The sequence below is a fragment of the Protopterus annectens genome, chromosome 1.part1 (assembly GCF_019279795.1).
Source record: "Protopterus annectens isolate FY-2018-M chromosome 1.part1, PAN1.0, whole genome shotgun sequence".
Classification (NCBI taxonomy): Eukaryota; Metazoa; Chordata; order Ceratodontiformes; family Protopteridae; genus Protopterus; species Protopterus annectens.
This window is the reverse complement of record NC_056726.1, coordinates 1,111,663,998-1,111,685,264: the sequence shown is the minus strand read 5'-3', so window position 1 is coordinate 1,111,685,264 and position 21,267 is coordinate 1,111,663,998. Positions and strand designations below refer to the sequence as shown.

The following is a 21,267-nucleotide window of genomic DNA, read 5'->3' as shown; positions in this document are numbered from 1 at the left end:
ACAGTTGACTGTACACAGTTTGGATCTCTGACAGGGGGATCATGACTGTTAAACATGGTGGACATTTCCAAGGTAGTCACCAAGGACCTGGGTGAGGGGCCATCAGGGCATACACCCCCATGGATGGAGCCAAGCCATCTGACTATATCCCCCACTCTGGCATAATTTACAAAGCACCCACTTAGGCATCCATGGTACTATAATTTTAATGGTCACTAAGTGACCCATTGGTGGCACACATACACAACATAGGGACATCAGCCTCCAATAGCTGATTTGTTAGCAGCAGTGTTCAACAAGGCTCAGTCCTGGGTCCTCTACTGCTTGAAATCCATTTAACCATGACACAAGTGAATGCTGAATGTCTGTGGCTAACAATGTTAGCTGATGCCTGCAGACTGTGAGCACTCATATAGTCTGTGATTTATGTCAATATCCTACAAGAGGGTATTGATAAACAAATGTCTGTTGCCATACTAATGCCCATAAATTCCATACAAATATATATGTAGTATCATTTCTATCACTAACACCTATGTATCTGACAATTAGCACATCAGTAGTAACATGTGATGTACATACTAAGGGGAGAAAGAAATGGACACACAGACCTGGCCACACAGGTTTACACCTAATGTGCATGAGATCATCATGTCTCCCCAGTGGTATGATGAGAATCATATGTTATAGCTGAGGGCACAGTCACCCGTAAGTGACTTACTCATAACTTCCATGTACTCTTCACTCAGCATGCCAATATCTGAGTGCAATGGTCATTTGGTGATGTACCTTTCCAAGCAGTACTGGCACTAGCACACAACAGTATGGTCCATCACAAGGGAACTTCACGTCTTCAGTATGTGTTCAATAGGGATTGTCTGAAATGAATGTCATTGTAGAATGTGGCAAGTACACTACTCAAAGGTGATCTATGCTTTGCATATGGGATATGGGAGAATGAGTGACCCTGCTTGATTGTACATGCTGCATATCTGTAGGTGGCTTAGTAGATGGATTAATCACTCTAAGGACATTAACCTAGTATGTGACATTAGTAATACATGCTGGTGAGAGAGATTTGTCTAGCAGACTTTAACACACCTTTGAAGCAGAACCCTGCCCAATTTCAAACAGAGTACCTCAGTGCACTTCAGCACATGCCATCTATATGATTGGCTGGGTGACTATCATTTTACCACAGGCTTTTGCCTGTGTCTGTCTTGGACTGGGGCAATATGTGCTGATCATGTAAATAAGGGTATAAAGTTGTCTAGGACTATGAGGACTGTATGGCCATTATTCTAGTGAAGTTCAAACATCCTCTCGTTCCATATGCTGATGTGAAATGCTCTAACAGCCACACACACAAACCTGGCTACATTGAGGATAGCACCACTTCCAATTACTGCTTACAGGACATGGCACAGCACACATATAGTGCAAGTTGACAGTATGTAGACTAGAACACTAGCCTATCTAATGGTACATACTGCAGATCACAGTATGTGATGCACACAACACACCTCATGCCTGCTAGTGCTATCGGTTTAGAACATATTATGCTTGATGACATCAGCAGACCTAGTTGTGGTCAGGTATTTGGAGGGCCACATCACCTGGTACAAATTACTGCAAAACCTTACCTCTTTCTAAGTTACTGAGGTGATCATATTTATGCGATAGAGACATGCACACATACACCAAGCGACCTAGATCGAAATTAGAACCCTAACTATTGAATCTTACACATATAGATCATAATAATTATCGCATGCACCACAACTTAAGGGTGATATTACAATGGCAACTGGCAGTCTTTAGGTAAATGACATCATCAGACCTTTTAGAAGAGGGCAGTTTGGAAGCCAGCAGCAACTTACAGGGCAAAAAAGTGCATACCCATTGCAGTTTGATAGCCAATGAGTGATTCTTAATTGTTTTTCACAGGGATACACACACACACACACACACACACACACACACACACACACACACACACACACACACACACACACACACACACACACACACACACACACACACACACACATACACACACACCATGTGGCCTGGAATGAGATTAGAACCCCTACCTATCTAGTCTTACACCCTGCAGATCACAGCATGTACCGCATGTGCCATGGCTGATGTCTATTTTATATGTGATTGCTGTCAAACTAGGCTTGTGTTGAACAGCATCTGTGGCCTACAGAGTGATACTGCTTCATACTGTTACCTGAATCTAATATCCTAGTAGTGAGATAAGTGTTATTTTCCTAGCTATGTGCCTACAGTTACCAGTATGGCCATATGTGGCTGTTTGCACTTGGATGGGCAAGCCTATGGGCAGGGACAATGTACCTTGTCCATGTATGTGTAGACAACATTATACATTACACAACCTGCTCACCTTTTCCTGTCTGTGTGGTGACATCCAGCAGGCACAGGGTTCTGTAGGTAAGTGCATTATATACTGATGAGCCCTTACTTTGGATCCTGTGAGCAACATTATAGATGTGTGATAGAACAGCATCATCCACCAGTATTAGGGTATGTAGGACAATACAGACATCTATACACATATTTCTATATATAGCAGGAATGGATATATAAATGTAGCTGTGTGTGTGTGTGTGTGTGTGTGTGTGTGTGTGTGTGTGTGTGTGTGTGTGTGTGTGTGTGTGATATGTATATGTGTTATAGAGATATATGGGGAAAGACTGAGATGGATGTTTATATATACTGTATATATATATATATATATATATATATATATATATATATATATATATAGAGAGAGAGAGAGAGAGAGAGATTATCTATTTGAAAATACATACACACACACACACACACACATATATATATATATATATATATATATATGTATATATATATATATATATATATATATATATATATATATATATATATATATATATATATTTAGTGACAGCTGGATATGTATTCATATATGTATGCCTGTATGGACATACTTATACATAACAGGTCATTTTGATGAAGGGGCAACAGAATTGTGCTCAGTTTAGCTAAGTGTATGAGCATGCCCAGTGGGACTGTCAGTACTTATAAACTGACTCCAGCCCATACCTACCTGTACTCCAGTCCAGGATTTTGTGTTACAGACAATGACATCTGTCCTTGTTTCTGCAGTACTGCACTTCACTCAAAATGTTCATGGCATTCTCCAGCTGTCTGATGTGATTAATATGTGACAGCGGTTCATAATTTTACACCACACACAGATTGACAGTCTGTGAAAACACCAACATAATAATACTTCACATGGAAAGATGTAGATACTTCCAGATTTGAACCATCAATGCCATTAGCCTTGCTAACATCCCTAATTCACTGAGCCCACACAAGCTACTAGACACAGAGGAGTCATTCATCACACAATCAACAGTATACAAATGTACGTTGTTATTCCCGCATACAATGTGTGATCGATTTCTATGTTACTGCCCTGAGATTGCCTGGACAGCTGATATACCATTGATGACTTACTTTTACAGCAGTTATATGGGAAAACTGCTTTGTTGGGTGTAGGGGAACAACACCATATGTTCTGCAGGGATACACAGTATTCCAAATATCATATGACCCCACTGTTTAACATCTCCCTTAACTGATGTAGTGAATATTCCAACCATGAGGCTAGTGAATATGAAGGAACACATACTAGTGGACTGGATATCTGTAGTCCCATGTGGATGTTACTTCTGTCCAAATAGCCAGCTGTCTTTCCTTACACAAATACAGCAGATCCCTACATACAATACCATATTATAATAATCCTTACAAGTAGGGTGTATGTTAGAGACTTATATTGTGAATGCAGCAGTTGACAAAACTGTAGTTCAGGGCAGACTCTGTCTGATGTAAGCAGTACACAGCCAATACATGGATAAATACAGATTATGTAGGTTGCCTGGCATCAATTTTACTATATGTATGTAAGTAGGAGTAAGGTGTCAATCCCTAGGGCCCTAGGTTGTCAGTGAATGTGCTATGCATTGTCTCTTAGCCAAAGCCAGGGCATACTGGGCACACCTATGTCTGCCTACAGGGACATCATCAGGGGGTTTCTCCTCTGAGTCCTCCTCTGACTGTGGCAGTGGTGACCTAGGCACTGGTGGGGCTGTGTATCCATTCACTTTGTTGATCCTGCTGCAGCTCTTTCCACAGGATCATATTGTGTAGCATAGCACATACTGTAATTATATGTGCACATGTGGCTGGAGAGTACTGCAGGGCTCCACGAGATATACGAGGCACCAGAATCTTGACTTCAGAAGACCAAACACATGCTCTATTATGTTCCTAGTTTGTCCACGTGCCTCATTATGGCATTCTTCCATGGGTGTGTGTGCATTTCTGATGGGTGTCATCATCCACAGTTCCAATGGGTAGCCGGTATCCCCCAGTAAATTGCCATGTGGAATTTCTCCCTTTGCAAACAACTGGTGTAGCTGTGATGAGTGGTAAATATGGGAGTTGTGATAACTACCAGGGCTGCCAACACACAGTTTCATGATAATACTCTGGGTATTGCACATGACTTGACAGTTGATGGAGTGGTACCCCTTGCAGTTGAAGTAGATTCTACCCTCTTTACTGGGTGGTGCCTTGATGTGTACATGAGTGCAGTCTATTAGTGTGCTACACAGTAGAAGAGTTGCATATTGCTGGCCCTCACCTCAGTGGAGAGCAGAAAAGAAATGTGCTCACTGGCATATGGTAGCATGGCATCTAGGAACTAGTAGACTACCCTTGATGCTGATGCTTGTGAGACCCCCATCATGTCCCCAGTTGGTCTTTGGAAAGTACATATAGCTAGTAACCTAAGGGCTACACATACTTTTGTTTCTACTGGGATGGATTCCCCTTTGTTGTATCTGCATCTGAGTTGAGGGCGGCAGACCTCAATGAGTTCTTGTAGTATGTCCCTGTCCACCCTGTAGTGCTCTACAATCTCCAACTCCTGTAGCACCTGGAAGGTTACCCTGGGCCTGAGCACACTTCCCCTTCTCTGTCTAGGCCTATTGTCAGCAGCATAAGCAGCAGCACTGACTTCAGCATCTTGTATACACAGATGTAGCAGACCTACAGCAGCACCTAGCATTATCCCCATTAAAATTACCAAGTCTGTAGTCCAATGGTTCAGAATATTGGGGAAAATCATAATGTAGGGTGTATGCATACTTTATATAGCTCTTCTGTAGGTGCAGAATGTGTGATTGACTAACTATGATGCATTCTACCTGCCTACAGTATAATTAATTAACCTATTTTAGCTTAAACACGGGTCAAAACTAATTGAATACATTTGTTTTTCAGACACTCTCAGCACAACAGTGCACCATGCAAACACACTCAGCAAAGGTAAACAGAGCTTAGAAGTTAGTGGACACACCCCCCTGAAAGGACATGCTCAGCCATGTGGCGCACCATGCAAACACACATGCCTAAGCTGAAATAAGCTTAAAAGTCAACAGCCACCCCCCCCCCACCACTGTCAGCTACATCCTGTGTAAACAGCAACATGGTTCTAAGCCTACATGAAGGGGATATACGGACATGATTACTCCTTTCTGTTATTCAGGAACTCCACCTCATTTGCATAGGTATCCCTGCTCACAGCCTGGAAACTGGAGCCTGGAAACTGGAGCATTTCTCCCCGGGCCTCTGCTGAAAACAGGATCTGTGGAACCTAGTCAGACATTCCCGGTCAACAAATGTTAAATAAAATAAAAATAAAACTACAAACTTCATAGCCCTACCATGTTAGCCACAGCACCAATGCACCATTGTAGGGACTCCACACAAGGTCCTGTAATACATTTCTGTCACATAATATTACTTTTGTTTTCCAATTTTTCTTAATTTTTTCTATAAAGCATGTTTGTGCACTATACCATGCCATGCAAAAATGCTGAGATTTAATTTATTTCCTTTAATTTTTTTCCAAACATACAGGATAATAGTTTCACTCATATGTGTATGTGGTATTACATTTTCAGGGAATTTCTGTCCATATATCTACATTTTTACAACCCCATTTGTCTGTCTACAATCCTGTACATGGAATTTTTCCACATACACTACAGACATTAACACGGGGTCTGAACAGATGCCTGTCTTCTTGTTGGATTGGGATTGCTCTACCTGCCTCACTTGCATGAGATTTGCCTGATTATGAGGTGATCTGCATGCCACAGAAGTTTGTCTGTTGGTGTGTGAGTGCACGCCACTCAGCAGTGCTTATTGAATCTAAAATTGTTTGCGTCCATGTAAGCAGCATGGTGCAATGCCTACATGAAAAAGTGTAGCCTTTATTAAATTCCCCATACGTCTTCCTCTCACTTGTCTACACCCTTATTCTGACTTTCCTTCCCCCTACTATTAATCAAACATATTTTTTCTTCCTTTTAGTAATGAACAATGATGTGCTTCCTTAGCACAACACTTCTTTTTTTACAGACACACTTCTTCTCATATATTGTTTTGTTTATGGCATCTGTCTTGGATTCTTGTTTATTCTTCTTTTACATTGTATGTTAGAATGACTTGTGTTTTCCTATTGGTCCAGCTCATGGTTGTAAAGGGTCCTAGAACCAGCCCACCTCCTGGGTAATAAATTCAAAAAATATGACAGTTACTCTTATAAGAACAACTGAATATGGTGTATACAACTACCTCAGAATTAACAAACTGTCAACATGATATATTAAAATATTAAGTCATCCTTGTCAGTATATTATTCATTTTGAATGCCTCCTACAGCTGAATAATAAAGCAATTGCATGAAAACAAAAACATAAACAACAAACAAACAAAAAAAAAACAAACAGACAAAAAAAGATAACAGTAATTCAAATGTTCATCACTAGCCTTCTAGGCTGTCAAACCTTGCCAAACCAACTAAGAAACTCTAGAAGCAATATATATGGAAGCTTAGTGAGATCAAAAGTCATGTTTCTCAGAGTAATGAAATCAAAAATTACCAAAATCAAATATAAGTAAATACTAAAAGTTCAAGACAGTGCCATGGCTCCTTATACCACACTAAGAATCTCTGAGTTTCAAACACTAAACCTAATGATAACTTAGACCTCATGGATAAGTTGGGGAATCTCAGTCCACACTGGTACTCATGGCAGAAATGTAATTTAAGGTTAAATCATCATAATTTCATTTAGACAGTACAGATCAAATTGGATGTTGTTTTATTCTGCAGAATCGGGTGTATGATCTTATCTCCTTCAGGCTAGAAGCCTCCAAAACCCATACATTGGGCTTTGTTCTCAGAGTATGGCCTTTTTTGTAGGTGCACAACTCTACTGTCCTGCTGTGTATATCTATTTTCATAGGTTCATAGATTAATACTAGGTTAACTGTCCTTGTAGGCCATTTTAGGCCTAGCCAATTAACCCATGTGAGAATCAAACCTTGTACCTTATCTTTGTAAGGAAAATATCTTTTAATAAATAACCATTATGTCAACTTCCCTCTTATTTACCTTTATATTACTGACGTATTTTGTAGTTTACCTATCTGCAGGTTCAGTCCTTAATTATATTTAAAATTCTTGAGTTAGTGCATTTATCCGTACACAATTTGGGTCCCAGATCCCTTACCACTTCTTGGGTACTTAGGGTATTGTTTTTTATTTGATAGTGTGAAGGGACATCATTTGTGCTAAAGGGCATGATGATGCATTTCTTTGCATTCATTTTGAGGCCATGACTAATACACCAGTTGTTGGTCTGTGTGAGACCATCCTGGAGTATACTGACATCATTTAGGGATTCTATGATTGCACCTACTTTGCAGTCATCTGCAAACTTGGTCAGCCACAACCCTTTAGTTTTATCTGAACTTCTGAGAAGTATATACCAAACAGTAGGAGGCCAAACACTGACCCCTTTGGCACCCTGCTGCTAATAGGTCTGCTGGTTGATGTGGAGTCACCTACTTTGATAGTGTGTGTCCGGTTTGTGAGCCAGTTGGCAACCCATATTACAGTGAAGATGTTTACATTCAGCAATGCCTGAATGTGGGACTGTGTTGAAAGCCTTTGCTAAGTTGAGGTATGCTGTGTGCACAGATTTGCCCTCATCAATGGCCTTGGTCACACTTTCAAAGAAATCCATCAGATTTAATAGGCAAGATCTGCCCTTCACAAAGCCAAATTGGGTAGGACCAGGGTTTGGAGGTCACCTATGTCTTTATGTAGGAGATCCATAATGATACATTCCATGGCCTTACAGATGAGGCTGGTCAGGCTTATGGGTCTATAATTCCCTGGGTCTGCTGCTAGGCAAACTTTGTAGAGGAGAATAACTGCAGCTGTTCTCCATTCCACAGGAACAAAGCCTGTGGTTAGGCTACGATTGAAAAGGGTACTCAGTGGTGATGCTAGTTTATGATTTACCCTGTTCAGAAGATAGTCTGGGAAGTCATCTGGTCACATAGAGGCCTGGGATGTCATCTGGTCCCATAGAGGCCATGATCCTGGCCTTGGACAGGGCTTTGAGGACATGCTCTTCTGATATCTAAGGTGTGGGGAAGTATAGGGGAGGGTTTGTTGTGAATTAGGAGGGGATAACAGAGTGAAATTTTCACCAAACCTATCCGCTATCAGGTTTTCTATCTCTGTGGAATCATTGTGTGTGATACTGTTGGCCACCAGTTCTGCACAAGCTTGGGTCATACCCTTTAGGTTACATACATAGTTGTCAGAGGCCTTATGGTTAACCTTGGCAGTAATTGTTAGATTTCTCTCAGAGGAGCTCTTGGAGAATTTGACAAGCCTTATTTGCCTGTTAAGGCTGAGGAGAGTGCTTTTCCATTGTTGGGTCTTTGCTTTTTTTTCTTATAAAGGAACATTTTGTGTTTATTGTAGAGTTTGTTGATGCTGGAAGTCCACCATGGCAACTTGATTTTACTTGGGGCTCTGGCTTTGATTCTATCTGGTGCAGTCAAGTTTATACACTTATGCAGGTGATTGTACAGGGCTTTAGTGTAAGATTCAGTGTAGTTAGCACTTTCAGCTTGGGGTGGGGCTTAAAATGCATTTATACCTTCACCTAGGAGGGTATAGTTTGCCTTGGTGAAGTTTTGTGAGTTCTGGTGTTAGTGTTAGTTCGAAGGTGAGTGATTTGTGGTCAGTTTTAACTAATGAGGGTGCAACAGCTGCAGCAGTGCACCTGTTTGACATGTTGGTAAGGACCAGATCTAGAATGTTTGTTTCTCTATTGTCAGGGTATGGATAATTTGCTCCAGGCATTTGAATTCACAAAGTCAAGGAACTTTTGTGCTAGGAAGTTTGGGCTAGAGTAGTTTCCCAGTTGATGGTAGGATAACTAAAATCCCCCATAACCAGTATGTTCAGTAAAATTTGGATTGTCCTCAGTTTGGCAAAGCAGCCTTCATGGGTGTCATGAGCAATGGAGGGGGATCAATAACTGGCAGGGAATTGAATGAGGGTCTTACCCACTGTACCCTGGACCTGGAGTAACTTCATGGAATTGTCTAGTCTAACTAGACGTGAGGTTAATTTACCTCTAATATAGATTGAAACACCACCTCCTTTGTTTTCATATGTTCATTTTGCAGTCTAAAGGTGTGGACGGTATTGTAGCCTTGCAGGGTCAGGGTAGACTCTGAGGCCTTAAACCAGATTTCTGTGACTGCACAGACATCTATCTACATCTTCTAGTGATAGAAGTGCTTCCGGGAGTGTAGTTTTTGGTTTTAGCTTCTAGCATTTAGCAGCTTGGCCCTTATTTTGTTCTGATTAGTTAATTTCATGTTGGAAATTTTTTTTTTGAGACTTTGCCTAAAAAAGGCTCTATGGGAAGTCAGGAGCCTTTGCCAGCAGCTGAAAACCTGGGGTGCTAGGTGCAAACTGTCACTGGCAAAGAGCGAGGTTTGGCGACCATGGCTTCTCAGGCAGACCTGAACTGGATCCCCTTGGAATAACATGAAAATCTAAGCCAATTATTGAAATCAATCATTTTTTGTTTTTACTGTGGGGCATCATTTTAGGTGAGGGTAGTATGCTGCTCAAGACTAGGGATATACCTGCCTGGGGCATATAGTCAAAGCGCTCAACCATGTCTTTCTTCATATAATCCAGTGAGGTATGTCTCAGTTCACTCACACCGCATGAACTATGACAGAGTCATAACGGTACCTTTTGCTGAGAGACCTGAGTGCATGTATGATTTGATGAATCTTGGCACGGGAAGGCAGCTGACTGTGAATTTCTCCTTGTCCAACCTGGTGAGTGGGACATCTCACTACTATGTATCCAATGACAAGAGAAATTGTTTTTTGAGTTTTACGCTTTACAGGCTTGGTGGGTATGATACTGGTGTTGCTAGATGTCATGGGTGCTGTGGAGACTGTGTTAGCTTTAGCAGACTTGGGTTTTTGAGGTGTCTGTTGTTTTGGTAAGTTTTTTGAGAGAGCCTCTGCATATGTGGATTTATGTGCTTGGCGCATACTATGTGTATGAGTAGTGGTAGTATGTGAGTATATAGTGGTGTGTGAGTTGACAACCTTCTCTGTTACTGTTTTGAGTGAGAGAGAGCATGGATTTTAAATTCTCAGTGTAAATGCATCTCTCATACTCTGTACTAGATTGTATTATTAGTAAAGGGTTGTCTGTGTACATAATGCAATTGCTACACTGCCTCAAGAGACCCAAGTCAACAAAGTTGATAGGAGAAACAAGGGTGGTCTGACTGTCCATAATGCTAGGATGAAGACTGTTGTCACTAGGGGTGGCTTTTTAGAAATTATGACGGAGGAGCTCGGCGAATGGATATTTCTGCCTGGGTTTTAAGGGAAAATTTGCTGAATTTAACTGTCCAGCTTTGGCGCACAATTGCGAGGCAGTGACCAGTGCTGCACTATGTGCAAACAAGCAGAAACCTGCTCAGATGCGGGGCTTAAATGCCAGAAGTTAAACTTGAAAAAAACACTAAAAAGATTCCAAAGGACCAATGAGGATGCTTATTCCAAGCCCTAGACTGACCTCCCTTTACCAGACAGGTGCCAATAAAACACTATTCTCTCACAAAAGTGAAGATACGCCTCTTGCAATCCAAAATTGCTTGGAAAACATACTCAGAACAAACAAACCACTACAAACAGTTACAGAAGCAGCAGGCTTGGCTCTGGACTAGGCTACAGCTACTAGCTTTCCTAGTTTCAGTGGGAAACATTATAGAATTTTTAACACACCAGAAAAATAGAAAAACATTTAAAACAGCAGAAAATCAGCCGGTAAGCTCTAAAGAATGATTTAAACAGTTAGCAGATCAGTCAATTAAGTACTGCTTGGTGGGAAAACCAGAACAGGCAGAATAGATAGCTTTAAAATAGTGAAAAATACCAGTAAATACTTAACAAACAGTGGAAACAACAAAAGAGCTTGCTAAACAGTGAAAAAAAAATATTATTTGATTTTACAAGCACAGTGTAGCAGGCAATTGCAGTGTAACAGTGTAGTTTAGTACACAGTACGTAAATACAGTATAGAAAATTGGCAGCAGGCAATAAAAAAGTACAGTAAATATTATAAATAAGCAAACAACATTTAACTTAACTTTTTGGAAGCTCAGAAGCCTCCAATCATCTGTTATCTCATCTCAGGGTATGGCTGGTCGCCCACTCCAGCTGAGCTCAGTATAATCAAGCAGAGACCTGCTCAGATGCAGGGCCTAAATACCAAAAGCTAAAACTTAAAAAAAAAAACTCTAAAATTCAAAAGAACCAAAAACAATACTTATTCCAAACCCTAGACCGGCCTCCCTTTACCAGTCAGGTGCCAATCTAACACAGTTCTCTCACAAAGTGCAGATTGGCCCATTCCAGTCCAAAAATGGCTTGGAAAATGTGGCCAGAACAAACAAACCACTACAAACTGTTCCAGAAGCTGCAGAACTGGATATGAACTATGGTACATGTAGTAGCTACCCTAGTTTCAGTGAGAAACACTAGAGAATATTTAACACAGCAGAAAAATAGCACCGAGACACTGAAAAATCATTTAAAACAGCAGAAAATCAGCCAGGAGGCTCTAAAGAATGATTTAAATAGTTAGCAGATCAGTTAATTAAGTACTGCTTGGTGGGAAAACCAGAGCAGGCAGAACAGATAGCTTTAAAACAGTGAAAAATACCAGTAAACACTTAATAAACAATGAAAACAGCAATACAATTTGATTTTACAGGGACAATGTAGCATGCAATTGGAGTATAAGAGTGTAGTTTAATACACAATAAATAAATACAGTATAAAACTAAGTAGCAGACAAGAAAAAGTGCTTTAGAGGCTGTTGGAATGTAGCTTGAAACATCTAGAGTTTGCAGCTTTTAATACCATACTGAATGTTTCCTTATCAATGGTTGAGGCACTCCTTATACAGACCGGCCTTAACAGTCCTTTAAGATGAGTGTATTTAATCTGTCTTTGGCCAGCCATGACTTTTATTCTCTTTATATGTTTTTTTTTTTTCCTTTACCCAAAATATACTTGTTCCCTGTCTACTGTGCTTTCTTTATTACATGTTCTATATTTTCCTAGTTTTTGTAGCACAGTGACCAAATGCTTAAATAAATGTGAGTTTGAATATTAGACATTTTTTACAACTGTAGGGTTCAGTGATGTCTAACTGTTACAAATCTTCCATGACTATAGATGCCACAGAGGAATTGTTTCTCTGCACTGTAAAACTACACTACTCTCTGCCCATCACGTATCACTGAAATTATAGTGTTCCATTTCAGAAATATTAATGTGTTTGTGTTGTATAATGAATACGGGGTTTCTATTCAAAACACGAAATGCCAGTTTTGCAGATATTAAAAAAAGTATCTTACTGGTGCACTGTCTTGGAAAAATAATATTCTAACATTGCTTTTTAATTTATAAATGTGATATTTTAGGCACCAAAATCACTGTGCAGTGAAGCCTGCCTTCCTGGATACAGAAAAGTCACAAGACAAGGAGAACCTCCATGTTGTTTTGATTGTATTCCTTGTTCTGATGGAGAGATATCTAATAGCACTGGTATGTTAATTTTATTTATAATCATTTGAAAGAAGTGTGTAATGCTGCTTATTATAAAGTGTTTCAAATGTTATCAGGTAGCATATATCCCCAGATGTGACTGTTACTTACCTCAGTGAAATAAGTATGAAATGACCTATAGCAGGATTTAGGAGGGATCCGTCTGCCTATGGTAATTGACCAGTGCAGGTTGGACAACTAACATGACTAAAATAATATCTTATTCATACACATTGTAGCAGCATCCTAACAAGTCACTGAATCAAACACTGTGCTGTACGACCTAACTGCTCTAGTCTTCACCCTAGCAGCCCATGCATCGTGGTGCCATAGGTTCTCCTCCTGCAGACACACACACACACACACACACACACACACACACACACACACACACACACACACACACACACACACACACAGTCCCCTTCACACACTGTAAATACCTCTGTTGGAAATCTGAGTGGGGTAAAGTGGCTTGAATTCACCCTGCACATATTCCCGTAATCGAAATGCATGAGTGTGCATGGCAAGATTGCAACACATACTGCCTTTGGGACACTGGCCCTGCATAGGTTTTGCATAGTGCTGATGTCAAGTTTCCTATCAGTGTATCTATCAGAGTATCACACAAAAAAAAAAATGCCTGAATTTCCTTGTGTTCAGACTGTGCTTCTCAAACAATTTGGAAATATAGAGTATATTTTAGAGCATTTATTATAACTGTAATTGCCTTAATATTGCAACAACTCAAGTGCTCTAGGTTGCACTGCATCTGAATTGTTTATGTGTTTTAGCTGCTTTTCTGTATATATAGACTTCTCTGTATATGTAGACTAACTACTTATTCTGCTGTATTACTGCCTCTTAAATCGTTTTTCAGTTGTACACTTGCTTCATTTAAAAAGTTTTAAATTACTAATTTTGTAGAGTTTTAGTTGCATTTACTGTTTAGGACTGTGTTTTAGCCTTTTCGGTGTTTATTTACTGTATTATTGTGGGGGCAGCCATGGTGGTGCAGCGGTTAGCGTTGCCACCTCACAGTAAGTGGTTCTCCAGTTCGATTCTTGGCTGGGGTGCCTTCTGTGTGGAGTCTGCATGTCCTCCCTGTGATCACGTGGGTTTCATCCCAAATACATGCAGTAGGTGGATTGGACACTCTAAATTGGCCCTAGGTGTGAGTGTGTGCATGTGTGTGCCTTCTGTGGAAGGTTGGGTGCCAGGCTAGCAACTCCACTGCCAATCATGAGCAGACAGATGATCTGCTGTGGAGACGCCTAACCGGGAAAAAGCTGAAAGAAGATTTACTGTATTTTTGCATTGTTTAGCCTGTTTAAAAAAAAAAAAAACAATACTATCTTGTTTGCTCATTTCCCACCTTTCCTAGCCAGTCCAGATCCCAGGCTTTGCTTGTGTCAGGACTTTATTTTCTGTATTCAGAGCTATCCAGACCTTGCTGTGGTAGAGGGAAGTCCTACTGCTTACCAGTGGGAGTGGTGAGCATTGTACTGCCTATCTAACGCTAGAGGAGTGGTTTCCAGCTCTGAAATTGTAATTCTATTAGCCTTTTCGGGTTGATTTCTATCCCTTTCAACTTTCTGGCTATAAAATGCGTGTGTTTGCACATTTTTCGCATTGTGCAGCACTGCAAGGCTACAGTTAATCTATTCCAGGTGCCAGAAAGTCTGCTCTTCAAATTTTCCCTTAGAACTAGCTGGTTTCTCAGTAGTAGCACTAAAACCTGAACCCCTGTAACTAGCACTTGCTCTAGAACTTGCTGGAAAGCACTAGGAAGCTAGAAACTGATACAAGCACTCAACTCTGCTTGTCAATAAGGAGAAATTAATCGTAGGCACTAAACAGCCTATAATTGCAAAGTACTTTATAAAGGTAAGGGAAAATAGCTCTTAAACTTTACAAAAATAGCACCTAAACAGGCATTTCCAAGGGTCAGCTTCTGGTGATTTCTCCTGTCCACTTGGTGAATCTGGGCATACTGGGGTAATGCGGCAACTGCCTCGTGTACACAGACAATCCTCTCCTCCTACCACCCAACACTACAACCTACGAGAGATGCACTTACAAAGCCAAACTGGAAGCAAAGCTCTCTCCTGCCAAGATTGTGCTAGACAGTCAAGAGGAGAAGGTTAAAATCTGCACTACACCTCAAGCAACTCATAGCCCATCAAAACCCACACCATCAGCACCCACACATAGCAACACTAAACCCACATATGCAGAGGCCCTTAACATTAACCTGCCCAAGCAACAAGGACCTCCGAAGCTGAAACGTAAACAAACACCAGTCACAACCAAAGTGACACATAGCTCACAACACCAGTGTGCCACCCAACAACAGCCCCTAAGGCAAGACAATGTACCCAACACTTTAGTCATAGGTGACTCTATAGTCAGGAACACTGATGTCCCACTCACCAGGCTGAACAAGGAGAAAATTACAGTCAGCTGCCTGTCGGGTGCCAGGATCCACCACATAACGCATCCACTCATCACTCCACAACAAGTACAAATACAACTCTGTCATTGTCCATGCTGGAATTAATGATTTGAGACATACCTCCCTGGACTACATGAAAAGAGACATGGAAGAGCTCTTGGATCATGTGGCCCAGGCAGGTATGACCCTAGCCCTGAGTAGCATTCGGCCTTTGCCCAGAATGATACCACAGTATAATGACAAAATTATTGACTTCAACAATTGGCTAAGCTTCTGGTGTCATTCAAAGAGAATCCAGTATCTGCCTGGGAAGACAGGATTGACAAAGCACGATGCTTTGCCAGAGATAGTCTGCACCTGTCACCTCTGGGATTCAGGTTACTAGCTAAAGCTCTTGCCACCCCTATAGTGCCTCTTTTAGGCAAGGTTCAAAGGATAAAACCACCGCCGTAACAGATACAAGCATGCAAAATCTGAAAGTAATGCTACTCAATGCTAGAAGTCTAAACCTCAAAATGCACTCTCTCGAGGCACATCTAAAAATGGAGAACATCGATATCTGTGCAGTAACTGAGACCTGGTTCAAGTCTCCAGAGAGCACCCCTGCAATACCAGGCTACAACTCTTACCACACTTTTCGGCCACAAAACCAAGACCGAAACACTAAAGGGGGAGGAGTGTCCATATTCACCAAGGATATTCACACCTCCAGGATAGTTGCCCAACACAATGCATCTGAAATTCTCCAGGTGTAACTAACACTAGGTAAGACTGCAATCCAAGTTGTAGGTTGCTACAGATCCCCCACCATGCCCCAAGATTCTCACTACACCTTTCTAAACATACTGGAAAATATTAAGATACAACCAAACACTCTAATACTGGGTGATTTCAACTACCCTTCCATTAACTGGGAAAACTACTCGGGTACCAACTCCTTTTCCCAACGGTACTTGGAATTCATAAATTCCAATGCCCTGGATAAACTAATCGATTGTCCCACCAGGGGCTCCGATATCCTAGACCTGGTCATTACCAACATGGGAGATAGATGCTCCACACAAGTGGTCACCCCCTCATTGGCCAGGTCTAACCATAAACAAATCACCCTTGACATCCACATCCCACCCCCACTCCCCAGTAAGGAAACCTCCTTAAAAAACTTCTTCAAAGCCAACTTCATGCTACTGAAGTCAGAAGTGACAAACTTCATGACACCCATGCAGACGGAATCTGAAAGTTCGACTGCAGAATCCTACACTAAGGCACTGTATGAGCACATCCACTCGTGCATGAATCGTGCCATCCCAAATAGAACCAAGATGCTCTTCTCCAAAAAAAGGAAGCCAATCTGGTGGTCCCCTGCTATAAACAAACTATACAACAGAAGAAAGAAACTGTTGCAGAAAAGAGGAAAATCCCAGGATGCAAAAAACTCCCTCACCAGCCTCAGTAAGAAGCTGAGATCCCTCATAAAATCCTCAAAAGCTAGTTATGAAAATAAAATTACCAAAGATTCCAAATACAACCACAAGGCATTCTATAGTTATGTCAAGAATCTAAATGGCAATGCTCAGATCTGCTCTGAGCTGCAACAGAATAGCATTAAATATACTGATCCCAAGGATATTGCCAATATCCTGGCAGATAGATTTAGTGCCAACTTCACCCCCCTCTCACTCCCTAAAGGGCCCATCTCAATACCAAAAGATTGCCAAATTCTGGTAATCATGGCCACACAGGTAGAAACCGCACTCTCCAAAGTTAAGAATACAGCATCCATGGGACCAGATGACATCCCAGGCTATGTACTACATGAACTACAAAATGAACTGGCACCTCACCCAAGTGTCATGCTTAATCATAACCTCACCTCAGGCTTCGTGCCCACTGAGTGGCGCACAGCTAGAGTTGTCCCACTCCATAAGGGGGGATCTGATAAGCCTGATCTGCAAGGGCATGGAACGCATTATCATGGAACTTATATACAAAGACATTGGCAACCTTCAAACACTGGACCCCACCCAGTATGGGTTTGTGAAGGGTCGATCTTGTCTCCTGAATCTGATTGACTTCTTTGAATCAGTCTCCAGAGGTGTGGACGAGGGTAAGGCGGTCCACACAGCCTATCTGGACCTTGCCAAGGCCTTCAACACCATCCCCCACTCTGGAATCATAGATAAACTTACTAAGCTGGGCATAAATCCCTATGTCACTCGATAGATTGCCAACTGCCTTACTGACAGAACCCAGACTGTAAAAGTAGCCGACTCCAAATCCAGCTCCAGACAAGTGACAATTGGAGTACCTCAGGGTTCAGTCCTGAGACCACTCTTGCTTGGCATCTACTTCTCTGAAGTACAGGCCAGCACTAAGGGACTCTGGCTAACAAAGTTCGCAGATGACTGCAAACTGGGAGCCATTATTGAATCCCCAAATTATGTGGATATTCTATAAAAGGGCCTTACAGAAACAGATGCCTGGTGACAGAGCCATGGGCTCAACCTTAATGCCAAGAAATGTATAGTTATCCCCTTTGGAAAAAAAACATGTATCCATGAATTACCACATAGGTGACAGTACACTAAACACTGAAAGTGTGATGAGAGGCATAGAGACACAGGTGGACAGTGGTCTCACTTTCAATAACCACATCACCACAACAGTCAGGAAATCCTTCTATGTGGCACACCTCATCACTAAGGGCTTTTCATCCAGAAAAAAGGAGGTTATTGTCCCACTGTACTCATTCCTCATTAGACCCATTATAGAGTATAATGCCCCATTTGGTATGTACCTCACAAGACATCTGCAACAGCTGGAAAGGCCACAGAAATACCTCACTAAAAGAATCATAGGCCTAAAGCAGATGCCATATGCTGACCATCTAAAAAAACTCCAGCTATACTCTGTGGCATGTCGTCTACTCAGGGGCGATCTCTGCTTAACAAACAAGGCCATGTCCAGCACTGAGCTGTTGGACATGCTCCACAAAAGAAATCCCAATCCCTCAGAGCCACATGCTCCAGGGATCTAAACCTTGTCATCACAATGAACAAAACATGCTGGAGGGATAGGTTCCTGACCCAGAGGTTCCCCATACTCAGGAATACACTGCCCATACATGTCAAGCAGAGCGCCTCCTTGGCCCTCTTCAAAAGGAACCTTGATGATTGGATGGGAGAAAGGAAATTCACCCCGGGGATCATGTCAGTCGCCCTGATAGACAGGGGTCCAGAGAAGTAAATATTGTGGGAAGAAATATCCAGGGAATTGTTATGGCTAGGCTTGTATAGGCCCTAGGGCCAATAGCCTAGTACCAACCTATGAACCTATGAACATAAACCCTGCCCATGGATTACTACGTTTACCATGCAGCCAGTGGGCAATTATTATAGGAGCTCACATCTCCAGGGCGACTCATGACCAGTCACCAAGTATCTGCAATTAAAGTTTTTACTTTAAAAAGATTTCTTCAGGTTTAGCACTCCTTACTCAATTTAACTATCTTACTGAATGAACATTACTATCAATAACAAACACTTATTTATTTTTAGTTTTAATTAACAATAAATATGAAATTACACTGTGAACCTCTGTATTCTCAAGGTGACTAATATCTGCAGATGAGAAGTGCAGGTCAATGACATTGTTCAGCTAGGATCACTTTATTTATTTATTTACTTTCTTAAGTTCAAAAATGTGTGTTTACTTTAAAATAAGTATGTTAGTAATAAATAAATCAGTAAAAGGTCCATGGTGGCCTCATCTAATGCAGTCACAGCTTTCTCTTCCTTGCCTTCCCATGAATCATTAGTATGGCAAGAAGCTTAAAGTCAACGGATACTACATGGTGTAGAGGATGGTCCCAGACTTGTTACATGAAAGAGTGGTAGAAGGGTGTGGTACCATGAGGCAAGTTTTTTTTTTGTAAATCCTGGCAGGTATCCCCATATATGCAATCACTGGATGGCAAGGAGATTGAAGTATTTTGCTGTGGCTGTTCAGTAACTTTCTGTTGGCATGAAATGGAGCTATAATGCATTTTGGTGGTACTTTTTATTTTATCACTTTTAAACATTCGAACATCTGAGATGTACACATTGAGAACAGAGTAGCTATAATTGTTGCCCTGGGTATAGAGGCTATCTGTGGATGTTAAATGACTAATGGTTGTCATTTGCTCAGTTAGTTTAGGACACTTTGTACGGCTAATGTACTGAACAAAAACAATCTCTGTTGAAAGCTCATGTCTCTGTTATGAACCATGCACATTTTGATTTGTTACGGATAGTCTGTTTACTATTATGTCAGGTAAGCAGTTCAAGTTTTGCAATGTTACATGATCACAAAAGTTTACAAAAATATATACATTTCCATGAATGCTTTACATAAATCATCAATTCTTGTTTGATTTTATCACGGAGAGACTTTTTTCTTATAATTTTATAGGTGACTGCATAAGATGCCCAGAAGATTTCTGGCCAAATACTGCAAAAGATTTCTGTATTACAAAACACATCGAGTTTCTTTCGTATGAAGATTCCCTGGGTACAGCCCTGGTAACATTTTCTGTTGTCTTCTCCCTGATACCAATTGCAGTGTTTTGTATCTTTCTGAAATATCGTAACACTCCTGTTGTGAGAGCCAATAACCGTGAAGTCAGCTACTTTCTCTTGTTAACACTACAGCTATGTTTGCTAACTCCACTCATATTTATTGGTCGTCCAAAGAATGAGACTTGTGTTTTCAGACAGCCAGCTTTTGGCATTTTCTTTTCTATCTGTGTCTCTTCTATTCTGGCAAAAACAATCACGGTAGTTATTGCCTTTAATGCTACAAAACCAGGAAGTCGTTTGAGAAACTATATTGGGCCAAAGATGTCATTTGCTACTATCTTTTGTTGTTCTGTCATTCAGTGTTGTATTTGTGTTGTATGGTTATCAGTTTCTCCACCATTTTCAGAGTCTGACAAGAGCTATCCTGGGAAGATAGTCATTCAGTGTAATGAAGGCTCACTTCTCATGTTCTACCTAATGCTGGCATATTTAGGCATTCTTGCAACTGTAAGCCTTGTAACTGCCTTTCTTGCCAGGAACCTTCCAGATAGCTTCAATGAGACCAGATTTATCACATTTAGCATGATTGTTTTTATAAGTGTTTGGCTGTCATTCATACCTGCTTACATCAGCACAAAGGGGAAATATATGGTCGCTGTGGAGATTTTTGCAATATTCTCATCAAGCGTTGGATTATTAATTTGCATATTTTTACCCAAATGCTATATTATTTTAATGAGACCAGACATGAATGCTAAAGGACACATTACAAGGCAGTAAATCACCACTTATAAATCATAAAGTAAGAAAAGCTAGCAACCCGGATGAGGTAGCATAAACAGAAGTATGTGGTTCTAAACTGTTTTTATCTCTGCTGAAAGAGATGCAGTAAGTTATCTTGTGAACTGTTTCATCTACATACACCTCTGCTGTAAATCAAGCACATCTTGCATATGCTTTGTCACTATATATGTGTTTTATGATATATTTCTGCTGATTAAATCTGCTCATCATTCATATCATTTTTTTGTCTTGCTTTTTCATCGTGCATATGTATTTATAATTTAACTTTGTGACACATTGACTCTTATTTTCATATAGGCACATAAACAGGGTAAGGTCATCAAAAGGTAATAGCGATTCAGA

At 40.8% G+C, this 21,267-nt stretch overlaps 1 protein-coding gene across 1 annotated transcript in view; it reads left to right on the top strand.

Moving 5' to 3' along the window:
• Positions 1 to 20,901, top strand: part of LOC122815550 (extracellular calcium-sensing receptor-like) — a 76,008-nt gene extending 55,107 nt beyond the window's left edge. Inside the window, exon 2 of the mRNA XM_044088140.1 lies at positions 20,015 to 20,901. Coding sequence (XP_043944075.1) covers positions 20,015 to 20,901 — 887 coding nt within the window. The remainder of the gene's footprint in view (positions 1 to 20,014) is intronic.
• Positions 20,902 to 21,267: the final 366 nt, after the last annotated feature.